This window comes from Phaeoacremonium minimum, assembly GCF_000392275.1.
Source record: "Phaeoacremonium minimum UCRPA7 unplaced genomic scaffold PA7_03_scaffold_449, whole genome shotgun sequence".
NCBI classification, from domain to species: Eukaryota; Fungi; Ascomycota; class Sordariomycetes; order Togniniales; family Togniniaceae; genus Phaeoacremonium; species Phaeoacremonium minimum.
The window spans coordinates 54750-66494 of record NW_006921351.1 but is presented as its reverse complement, the minus strand read 5'-3'; the positions used below and the strand labels follow the sequence as shown (position 1 = coordinate 66494).

The 11745-nt window shown below is 51.3% G+C and overlaps 4 protein-coding genes across 4 annotated transcripts; 2 read left to right on the top strand and 2 right to left on the bottom strand.

The window, feature by feature from the left end:
• Nucleotides 1–2261: 2261 nt before the first annotated feature.
• UCRPA7_6059 (hypothetical protein) lies at nt 2262–2995 on the bottom strand (the record flags this gene model as incomplete). The annotated part of the gene is made up of 2 exons (XM_007918599.1): nt 2262–2581; nt 2650–2995. 2 exons carry the CDS (start codon nt 2993–2995, stop codon nt 2262–2264), a joined length of 666 nt encoding a protein of 221 aa, XP_007916790.1.
• Nucleotides 2996–6162: 3167 nt separating this feature from the next.
• On the bottom strand, nt 6163–7323 carry UCRPA7_6058 (putative sorbitol dehydrogenase protein; the record flags this gene model as incomplete). Its single annotated transcript, XM_007918596.1, has 2 exons — nt 6163–7093; nt 7148–7323. 2 exons carry the CDS (start codon nt 7321–7323, stop codon nt 6163–6165), a joined length of 1107 nt encoding a protein of 368 aa, XP_007916787.1.
• A 466-nt stretch (nt 7324–7789) lies between these two features.
• Nucleotides 7790–8590, top strand: UCRPA7_6057 (putative sorbitol xylulose reductase sou1- protein; the record flags this gene model as incomplete). Its single annotated transcript, XM_007918601.1, has 1 exon — nt 7790–8590. The coding sequence occupies one exon, from the start codon at nt 7790–7792 to the stop codon at nt 8588–8590; it is 801 nt and encodes a 266-aa protein (XP_007916792.1).
• Nucleotides 8591–9386: 796 nt separating this feature from the next.
• Nucleotides 9387–10678, top strand: UCRPA7_6056 (putative d-xylulose reductase a protein; the record flags this gene model as incomplete). The annotated part of the gene is made up of 3 exons (XM_007918593.1): nt 9387–9392; nt 9460–9582; nt 9692–10678. 3 exons carry the CDS (start codon nt 9387–9389, stop codon nt 10676–10678), a joined length of 1116 nt encoding a protein of 371 aa, XP_007916784.1.
• Nucleotides 10679–11745: the final 1067 nt, after the last annotated feature.

Below are 11745 nucleotides of genomic sequence, written 5' to 3'. Positions count from 1 at the left end.
CTTATAGGTGCCTCAACCTGCACCACAATCTACCCCCCAAGCGACTTGCTCCAAGGGTTAGGGTTACTCACCTAAGTACCTACATGTACCTATACCTAGGTAGGTAGGCTCAGGTAGGTAGGTTACCTAATCACATCCATTGTCCAGCAATGTCAGCCAGCCAGCTCACAGTAAGTGAGAAAGATGTATACTGCTAGGGTTTGGTCTTGCTTGAAGCATTCCATTTCATTCCCATTCAAAGCGGCAAGAACCATTCGTTCCAGAGAGATCCCATCAGTATCAGGCGCACGCAGATGGAGAGCACGGGAATCCAATGGCCTCACCCATGCAATGATCAGATCTTTGGCTCTGGCTCCTTGGTGCTGGATCTTCTATGTGGCGCAGGCTGATCATGATCTTGTTTCTTTGAAAGTGTCTATGAATTCCATCAAATCGACATCTGTGTTAGGCGCTAAGACTAAGCAAATCCTTGAAGTTATTACTGATATAAGGATCATCGATACAATCAGTATCCAAATAAAATGAATCAATTACGGAATAATAGTATCGACTTGCTTCATCAGGTCTATAATCGCAAAACATACTTCTCCTTTGACATCATCGCTAATTGTGTTAATGATCACGGTTAGGGGGTTTCCATACAGTCACGATGACGCAGAATTGTCTATATTCAAGCTTGAAGAGGAAAGGAAGAAGTTGTCTTCCAATTCTTCGCAATATCTAATTTACATGCAAGCGCCCTGGTTTCCTGGTGAACAGCATTGCACTTGCCGGGGGTCTTGGCGATAGCTTCGCCCATGGTGCGTCAGGCTAGTTTAAGTCCAGACGCCAGCCTGGATACCGCAAGTTGGGCGAAGCCCGTAACAAATTGTCCTGTAAAGTAACATCTTATAGCTTCCTTCCTATCAGTACTTCGATAGGTGGGTAAGGGTCCTTAGGGTTATGTCCTAAGATAGGTCGAGGGGTACTTGAGGAATGTTCACAAAGGTAGGTGATTGTGATCTTATGGATCCGGCTGATTGTAAATCAAGCTATAGTATTGAAAAGCTGGAGAGTCAAGCTCTCCCTGTAAGGATAGTTAAAGGCCTGTGGCAGTGCTATGCCACAGGACCAAGCCTTAAGGTGGTGTCTGGAGCGACGCATGGGCCACTCTCTCCTACACATGAATAGTTCTGCTGCCGACCGGTCGCCGACCGATCGGTAAGCAGTAGTCTTAGAACCTACATACACCTAGCTAGGGGACAATACATTGGTAACCCCTTCATGTCTCTTCACCTTGCACTGTGACTACCAGTCTATTCTCTTACACTCCCTATCTAGGCTCATAGTCATAAGCATAGGCTTATATAGATATCACATGTTTTTGGTGATGCCCATCATAGGATTAAAGGAAGGACCATCACTACTTCTGGTAAGTTCATCACTTGGCCGAAGTGATAGCTATCTTATCTGCACGTGACCCTGTTTTCTGTCTTGCCAGGCCACCAGGCCGGCGCCTGTGGGGTGGTCGTGTTTCTGCACCTGGCCGTGACACATCTATGCCAGCACTCCATGGATCGGCGTCGGTGACATTCTTGCCTCCCTGGTGCAGTGGCATCGGTGGTAGGCTGACATGATCTGTTGGTTAGTCCCAAAAGGGAATAGCGTACTAGGCCAGCTGGCTGCCACCTGCTGGCCAGATGCCACATCATCTGTCCTCACCAAGTGGGGAGACCCCTACAAATCACGTAACACACGGTGTCCTTATCGGATCTGTTGATGATTTAAACAAGTCATCAATAACCTGTGAAGAAGGTCGAAGTCAAAAAGTTGATCAAGAAGTTCAGGAAGAACGCCCCTGAAGGCGGGGAGAAAAAGAGAAAAAAATTTCCAACTCCCCCACATGGGATCGAACCATGAACCTCCTGATACCTGTTAAATTTAACAGTCACTGCTTGAGTTAGCTTAGCGACCAAATTTTGCTTGGGGGCAGAACTTACGACGCGCTAACCAATTGAGCCACAGGGGATTGGTTTTGATTGATTTCCTACCGCCATATTTCAGTATATGACTCTAGCTGGCGCTAGGTTGTGACAGGTTGTACTGCCATTGCATTTGCCCCATGTATTTTCACAGCTAATCTATTGTATTTTTATTTTCTCAACTCACAGGAACTCTATATCTAACATTAGAGGGAAAATCGCTTTGGCACAGTCATGCGTTCAGGCCTCCATAACCTACCATAAGTAGGCTTCTCTCCACCACTACATACATTGGATTTCTCAACCGAACCCACCCCCGCGTGGCTGCTTATCCTGCTTTGATCTCCTAACGGTAGTCCATCCATCACCACCGTCCCCGCCACTCTCGTCGTCATCTCCACCACCACCACCACCACCAACACCAGCAGCGCGGGGCATCCACGCCCGGGCCCGGCAGTCCAGACAGAACAGATGGCCGAGGTGCTCGGCGCACGACCCGGACCGCCACGCGCCGGTGTTGAGCCGCGCGTTACGAATGAGAACGTCGTTGTCGTGGCCCGTCGCGGCATCGTCCGCAGCGTCGTCGTCGTCGTCGTCGTCGCCGCCGCGCACGTTCTCCACTATTAGGCCGGCGCGGCCCGCGACTGCGCGGAAAGGAAGATGCCGCGGCACTTCTGGCACCGCGCACACACGCGGAAGCGACGACGGATGTCTAGCGCGGCAGCCATCTCCTCCCAGTGGTCGAAGGAGAAGAAGGGCTGCTGCTGGGTGTGGGTGGTGCGCGGGGGAGGGGGGCCGCAGTGGCTGGTCCAGCGGTGGATGAAGTTCAGCCTGTCGACCTCGCTGTCCGTCGTCAGGGCAGCAGGCAGTGCGTCGTAGAAGGTTTTGGTGAGGGCCACGGCCACGACCACGGCCACGACCACGGCGTTCTCTCGCTGGAACGAGGCCTTGCCGGCGTTGTGAGCCTGTTGCGCCCATTTCCGCAGCGTGGGGAAGCTGCGGAAGTCATCGGCACTACTGGCGATAACGTGCATAGTCGCCACTGGCCGTTTGTCGGCGTCTTGCCTGATGTTGGCGGTGGCGGTGGTCGAAGATGGTTGTGCTCGCTGGCTGCCCAGGCAGATGAGTAGCTTGGATGGTAGGCCGTTCGCGTGGGACGATACACTCTTATGGTGAAGGGATGTGTGCAGGGTGGCAAGGCGCTCTACGTAGCCTTCTGTGACCCCGCACAGCCGTCTGTTAGCCTTTCTTTCTCCTATTCCTCTCTTTTCACGTTGTATTGTAGGGGGGGCTTCAGGAAAGAAAGCAAGGCTCACCAGTGGTTTCCGGACGGTTCGTTTGCCTGGCAACTAACCGGACCAACAGCTCAATAACCGGAGCGTACGGCAAAGCCCCACTGAGATTCACCCGCTCTGCAACTTGGCTCAGGCGTTTACGAAGGGAGCTGACTTTCTCCGAGAGGGTTCGCTTCTTCGGCGTAGGACAGGTATCACTGACCGGGTCGATCTTCTCCAGTACCATCTCCTTCACCTTCATGTCGCAAGGCCGAGCACCGCATCCTTGAACCGAGGCCAGCATGTGTCGGCCACCCAGTTGCGCAGCCTCTGCAGTATCCTTACCACTTTGAAGATGCCTAGGATCTGATCTGATCCGTCGACCCGATGTGGTACCGCATCCATCCTGCACTATCCAGCAAGCAGCTCATTTCAATACTTGTTCGATTCGCTCAAAATGACATAAGGACTGAATCTTCGACCAAAACCGAGACTCGACATTGTCTCTAAGCCATCTTGCATCCTCTGGATGTGTCAGTAAGAATTGAATATCCTAATCTAGGATGCTCATATCGTAACAAAGTTTCGTACAAATGGCCCGGCGATAGGTCACCGTATCTAATGGTGCACGAGGTTTGCTTGGCGAGTGCTAGACTGGTCGTCTCGATAACGGATACTCTCTTAATTTGAATTGTATTTTCGCAGGTAGGTCTTGCTCCAGGACGATGCTGCTCACATATATCAGTGGACTGACTTGTGGCTTCACAACACTATGGGGCTGCATCTGACAAGGAGTCTCCTATCCACTTATACCACAGCGTTGGCAGTTCTCCGGGAGGTTCGAGATCGCCATAGTCGACAAGAAAGTAGCAGGTCCGGCGCTCATAACTGAATTCGTGACCGTACACATTCCAACGATCCTGATGCTTGTCGAAGTCGCGCTTCCAGTGGTGCTGACAGATGAGATTTCGCATATTCTCCACTCTTTGCTCGTAGCCATTTCCAGGAACAAGATCTGTTTTAGTTTGCACCAGTATCCGTAAGATATCTCCCGAATCCTTTGTCGGCTCACTCGGCACCATCATGGAGACCTCCGCGACAACCCTTGACAGACAGGATTGGTTCGATTGGTTTCCGTAAAGTCAAAGGCGCTGCGGATTGAGCCTGTGTGGATTGCGTCAAATGACCCGGCGGAATTTTGACATGGGTGTAAGGTTTGGAGATTGATTGCTAGCGCTTGCCTACTGTCACGTAGTGTACAGTAGATATCTGGATATCTGGCGGTCCAGGTCGGACCGTTGGCGGGTGAGGCCAGCTGGCAGGTGATCAGCACGGTCCGTATGGTGGTCTATGCTATAACTTCTGTCAATGCGTGAGCACATCGTAAACAAAAGAGAAGGGAAATCTTGGCCCATTTACGTTGATGCATGGAGATTTGAACCTACATGGTGACAATCTGATCTGGGACGATGATTTAAACCTTCGTGCAGTCATCGACTGGGAATGGAGTCACTCTGTCCCTGTTCAATGTTTCATTCCGCCAGCATGGCTTAATGGATTTTATCTTTCACCTATCCGTATCTAAGTGGACTTGGTGTTACAGCTTACCAGAAAGAATTGATGTCTTTCTGCGAGTCTATGGCAGATAGATGCAAGAAGTTTTGGCCTACTTCATCCTTGACTCGAGAATGGCGAGGGATGCTTAGCGACCGATGCTATTTAATTGTCCTTGCCTTACTCTACCCTAGCTTATCAATGATGTGTATTAGAATTTCCTCGACTTCAGGCTTTATTCTACTGAATTCGAATCAATGGACAGCATAGTACGACATGAAGAGGACTACAACAAAAGATTGAACGAACTTTTCGACTCACGACGTGCTAGAGACTTTCTCCAGAAAAAGCTCTCAGAACATGACCTCTTCTAGGACGAGTTCGAAAGATATTTGAAAATGGACGGAGGAGAGCCCAGGCCTTGGCAATGTGAGGCTTGCCAAGAGCAGAGGTAGAACTTCGAATATCTCAAAGAGCTTCCTCAGCTTATTCACACTTCAGGCACAACAACCTCTAGGTCGTCTGGATCTCTGATGCTCGACTCCGACAACAGTGCTGCAGGAAGCAGCAGCGAAGTGCAGCAGTAAGACATGTAATCCGTTTTATGTTGCTGGGATGTTCCATGCGCTTCTTATATATGCCTTGTAGTGGTGATAAATCAGGGCTGCAACAAAGGTCCATGCGACGTACTGTGCCATCAGTGGCGCAGAGGGCAAGTTAAGGCACGCGAATGGCCAAAACGGCGTCAGACGAGGACCCATCTCGATAATATGATCCCTCGCTGGGATTACCCAAGCACCTCGTCCTAGAAAAGTCAGTCGAGACTCCGCCTTACATACAAGGGCAAATTCGGGTCCTATACTTCCCAATCGGATTGGTATAAATAGGTAAGGGAATTAACCGCATCCCAGTCTAAATCCATATACCTCAATGTTTCTGCTTGATGGAGATTCGCGAAATTCTTTATGTAGCCTATTTATTGAGAAAGCATCCCATCAGCCCATCCAAGTTGAGACTTTAATAGAAGTGTTTCATTCGACATACCACCCATAGCCCGTTAGTATACCTACTTTCCTATTAGCGTCCTCTGCAAAGCCTTATTTCAAACTTCTAGGTTAAGGAAACCACAAATCTGCCGCAGCTGCCATTTTATACAATATAAGCTACAGATATTGGAGTCGATGCCAGTTCTCGTATACTGCAAGAGGAATTTGCAAGATGGAAGGATTAAACGAGAATTTGTTGCCAGAGTGGATACTGGAGTTCTTTGGAAACACACGCAACAATTCTTGAGTTTTGACATGTCATTCTTACTATGATTTGCCTGTAAGGCTCATAGTATGTGTCGTACTCGTTCCAGCTGCTTAATCCACTCAAGACCGAATGAGTACTTTGATTGACCCGCTCTTGGGATCTGAAGCCGTCTTGAATGCCTCCACACCATTCTCTAGCGTGTACTCGTGCGTTACCAGGCGCTTCAGGTTCACCATGCCACTAGATAGAACCCGAATTGCCCTCGGCCACATGTTGACATAGCGTTGCTGAAATTGCAACTCGACTTCTTGCGCACTACAGCGCATAAAAGGGATCTCCATCTTCTCCTTTCCTACTCCGATCACAAATACCTTGCCGCCGAACTTTACTGCCTGGATAGCGCTGCATACTGAGCTCTCGACACCGGTACACTCCAATGCAACAGCCACTTCGATACCATCTCCCATCAGCATCGCGATCTTGTCCGCGAACCCCTCGGGCGTTTCGCCTCTCGTAACGTGATGAGTTAGAATATCAGGCATGATCGTTTTGGCAAACTCTAAACGCGACGGATCGATATCCGTGATGGCGATCGGATACGCTCCCGCCGCACGGCAAACATCAAGGGTGATAAGGCCAATGGGGCCAGCTCCGCAGATCAGGACGGGGTCCCCAATCTTGACACCTGACCTGGTGACGCCGGTAAGGGCGACGCTCAGGGGCTCGAGCAGAGCACCCTCGTCAAAAGACAGAGTCCCAATCTTGTGGCACCACATGGCGGGATGATTTACATATCTGCGCAGCAGGCCGTGTGAAGGGGGACTCGACCGGAACAACAGGTTCTTGCAGCCGTTGTAGCGGCCGGTAAGGCAGGGCTCGCAGGCCCCGCAGATGATGTGAGGCTCGACGGCAACACGGTCGCCGACGGCGAGACTGGTGACGGTTGGGTGGGTGGCGATAACGACGCCGGCCGACTCATGTCCTAGGATGTGAGGAGCCGTCACCTGCCAAGGGCCTATACCGCCGTGTTTCCAGAAATGGACGTCTGATCTGGGCAGCACAATGAGCGGGAGTTGAAGCATTGTGGGCGATCCCGTCACTTACCCACAGATGCCGGTGGTCTTGATGGCAACTGTAACTTCCCCAGGCTGAAGGCTGGAGCCAGACTTGATGTCTTCCAGACTTGGAGCCGCATCAGCAAGCCAGAGATTATGATCGGGGTCGACATGTAGCCCCACATTCGGGGCCGTCGGGTTCAAATCCGCCGTGTTTGAAGCCATGGCGGAAAGCAACACGTGTCTAACAGTGAATACAACAATCCTGACGTGTCAAGGCAGCTTAACGGGGAATTCTGGTGTATGATGAATGAAAGCATGCTGTCAAGATGTCAAATGTCGACGATGGGAGGCGTGACGGCGACGGCACAAATTATAGCGAAGTGCCTAACTCGGAGCAGTTTCTCGGCTTCGGTGCACGCATATGTGGGGGAACGCCTAAATTTCCTAATATGGAAATTAACGAGCCAAGTACTCGCATGTGTTTCTGGCCAGTGCTTCGGTATTGTCCTGTCAAATGCGACGGTCTAATATGCCGAAGTCGGGTTTCAACGAGCGCAAAAGCCAATATGTATCTGGCCGCTCTCTCAGTTTTTGCGTCTTATGCCTTCCATGCTCTCACTATAGCGCCTAGTCTCAAAATACCGCCCTACCTAATCACCAACAGATCTCCTTCGTTCTGCGAGTCATCATGTCTCTTCCCGCGACCAAAGCTACGAAACTAGCAGACATGTTCAGCCTCAAGGGTAAGACTGTCGTCGTGACCGGCGCTTCGGGACCCAGGAGCATCGGTCTGGAAGCTGCCAGGGGCTGCGCCGAGATGGGTGCCAACATCGCCATCACCTACTGCTCGCGACCCGAGGGCGCCCAGAAGAACGCCGAAGACCTCTCTAAGGAATACGGCGTGACTGCCAAGGCGTACGCGTGCGACATACGCAGCTGGGCGGCAGTACAGAAACTTGTCGCAGACGTGCTCGAAGACTTTGGCCAGATCGACGCCTTCATCGCCAACGCTGGCCGCGCCACCAACACCGGTGTGCTCGAGGGATCGGTCGAGAGCTGGGAGGAGGTCATCCAGACAGATCTCAACGGCACGTTCTACTGCGCCAAGGCTGTTGGACCTCACTTCAAGGAGCGAGGTTCCGGGTCATTCATTATCACCTCCTCCATGTCTGGACATATAGCCAACTACCCTCAAGAACAAACATGCTACAATGTGGCCAAGGCCGGTTGCGTGCACTTTGCCAAATCGTTGGCAAACGAGTGGAGGGGTTTCGCCCGTGTCAACTCTGTCTCGCCTGGCTATATCGATACTGGACTGTCGGATTTTATTCCCGCTGAGACGAGGAAGCTTTGGCACTCGATGATCCCGCTGGGTCGAGACGGGGAGCCCAAAGAGCTCAAGGGCGTGTACGTTTACCTGGCGAGCGACGCTAGCACTTACACAACGGGAGCCGACATATTGGTAGATGGAGGTTACTGTGCTCGGTAAACATGGGATAGATCTCTGCGGTAGAAGAGTGAACCACTCGTGGTTTGTCCTGTTGGCCTGATAGCATTAGAAAAGCACTTCTCTGTTCTCCGAGGTATGGATCACCTGAACAGGTAGAATTGCATCTCCAAGGAATGAGACACTGTCATTGGTGATCCAAGACATCCTCCTCGGCTACACTGCAATTGTTTGCAACTAATGTGGATTGGGGTGAGGCGGTGGGGTAAAGATGCCGATCATTGCCTAGTAGAAGCTTGGCGGAGGGGAAGTGTGGGGAGAGGGAAAAGGCTCATGAGGGGAATGAGGAGAAAAAGATTGTTAGTGGCATGTACGTTACCACTCATATGTACCATCATCAATCTGACTGCACTGCCTCAACTCGCTTTCGACCATTCTATGTGATTCGGAAGCAGTACGGGTACTATGTGCTCCGTACGGACCTAGAATCACTCACATGTGCTAAGATGGCCCGATGGAGATGGCGCCGACCAAGGTAAGGCAGTGGTGCGCAGCGTTCCTTGGCTCTGGCCCACCACGATTTGACTGTGACCACCGGCAAAATTACCACATTGGGACATTTCAATGCGTTCGTGTCACCTGCAACAATGAGAGCTGCTACTGACTTGACATCACATTGCTCCCTTCTAGACTCGATGATGTGAAGAGGTGCCGTGATGGGGATCTAATTTAAATGGAATTGTCTGTCACATCGTTCCGTCACAATTCCAGGACATATCTATCGATCAATGCAAAGCACCAGACAACTCGGCAGTGTTACCAAAGCATCATCATCACCATGGCCGTATGTTTCCCCCTAAAACTTGCAGCTGGTAGTATATATGCATAATTATTAACATGGCATGGTGTAGAACCCCTCATTTGTGCTCCGGGCCGTCAAAGATGTCGTATTTGAGGACAGGCCAAAGCCGGAGCTGAAAAACGACCATGATGTGCTCGTTCACGTTGCCCAGACTGGTATCTGTGGAAGCGATGTAAGTTACCACCTCACTGTCCTCAATAGCTAGCATCAGGCCTACTGTGCTTCAAAGACAATAAGCCAAAACTGACCTTGCTCCTAGGTTCACTAGTACGTTCTAACAGTTACTCTCCTACACTGTTGCACACATTAATATGGAGCACAGCTGGCAGAAAGGCCGTATCGGCCCTTACGTTCTCACCTCGCCCATGGTCCTGGGTCATGAGTCCTCAGGCGTGGTTGCCGAGGTCGGTTCCCAGGTAACCCATCTTAAGCCCGGCGACCGCGTTGCCATGGAGCCCGGTGTCCCATGCCGTCGATGCGAGTTCTGCAAGAAGGGATCGTACCACTTGTGCGGCGACATGATCTTCGCAGCAACCCCTCCATGGGATGGAACTCTGGCCAAGTACTACATCAACGCATCCGACTTCTGCTTCAAGGTCCCCGACAATATGGACCTGGAGGAGGCCGCCATGGTCGAGCCCGTGTCCGTCGCGGTGGCCATTGGAAAGACGGCTGACCTCCGAGCTCACCAGACGGTGGTTGTCATGGGATGTGGTCCCATCGGTATTCTCTGCCAGGCCGTTGCCAAGCAGTGGGGTGCTAAGAAGGTAATTGGTGTCGATGTCGTGCCGTCGAGGCTGGACATCGCCAAGTCCTACGGAGTGGACGGCACCTTCATTCCGCCCTCTGCTGAACAGGGGACTGACCCCATGGTGCACGCCGAGAGAGTGGCCGAGATGATTAAGCAGCGGTTCGGGCTCGGCGAGGGCGCCGACGTGGTCCTCGAGTGCTCCGGTGCCGAGCCCTGTATTCAGTTGGGCATCTACGTCGCAAAGCGTGGCGGAACTTTTGTGCAGGCCGGTATGGGCAAGGAGAACGTCCTGTTCCCCATCACGGCCGTCTGCACGCAAGGGTTGGTCATCAAGGGATCTATCCGCTACCTAACGGGCTGCTACCCTGCGGCTATCGACCTAATATCACAAGGGAAGATCGACGTGAAGAAGCTGATTACCAACAGGTTCAAATTCGAGCAGGCAGATGAGGCATTCGAGCTGGTGAAGCAAGGCAGGCAGGACGTTTTCAAGGTCATGATTGCAGGTGTACAGTAGTTCGACCGCTAGATCGCTTCATTGATAGCATACCGGTAATTGGACAGTTAATAACAACAAAGAGGAAGCTCGTGGCCGACACTATCCTATCCATTGTCTGTGAAAGGAGATTCATTGCATAGATATGCAGTTATAAGCTGTCGTGTTTGTTTAGCTATTAACCAGGCTGATCGTAACCTCAGGTGTGGTTGTAGTCCAATCGAGAGTGGTTGACAAGTGAAATCCCAGTTTGGTCCCCCGGTAATGAAATGAAACGATTCATCTGCCAAAACAAACAAGGCACCCAGCTGGGCCAACTTGTGAATCAGTCCTGCTCTCGAAAATTATCATTGTCACTGACCCGGTGAAAATAACGAGTGCAGCATTTTGGATCTACACTCCAACGCTTGAATTACCAAAGTTGGTGAGACTCTCGCTTGCAGGTCTTATATTTCCTCTTCGGGAACATCCCTCAGGGATGTGGGGTATGCGCGCTGCGCTGCGTCATTTCATTACTTTAGACTAAACTAGTGCCTGGACACTTAAAACCCCCAGCTGGCTGGGATCTCGCACTACTCTTCTGGTACGGTACAGTAAAGTGATAACATGGTCTGGGTCAATTCCTGGGGTCCCCGCAATTCGTTTACATAGGACCCACAGACGTGCGACCGAGGAGGGAGGGGTTGGCTGGCTGCTGGCTCGCTCAGGTAAGAGGGCCTAACTTCCTCGATTGGACCTGGCCGGTAGCCACCCGTGGTATGTATTGTCTTGAGACGAAGGGTGTACATAAAGCAGAGATAAACCCTCTCTCCTGGATCAATCAATCAATCAATCAATCAATCAATCCACAGGCTCACACTTGCGTGCCTTCGCTCTGCATCTTCATCTTCACCCGTGTCCTCCTTACGCTTTCTATTCTTTTAGTAGCGACATCTGCATAAGTGATGGTCATGACCGCGTCAACCGAAAAGAAGCCCTTCTTTGGGCTCACAGGAGGATGGCTGACTGTCTGGATCACTGTAGGTCCAACCGTTCTTCACCAAGCCTCCAACGGGTTGGGGTAGTTGAAACTAACACTTTGTGAAAGA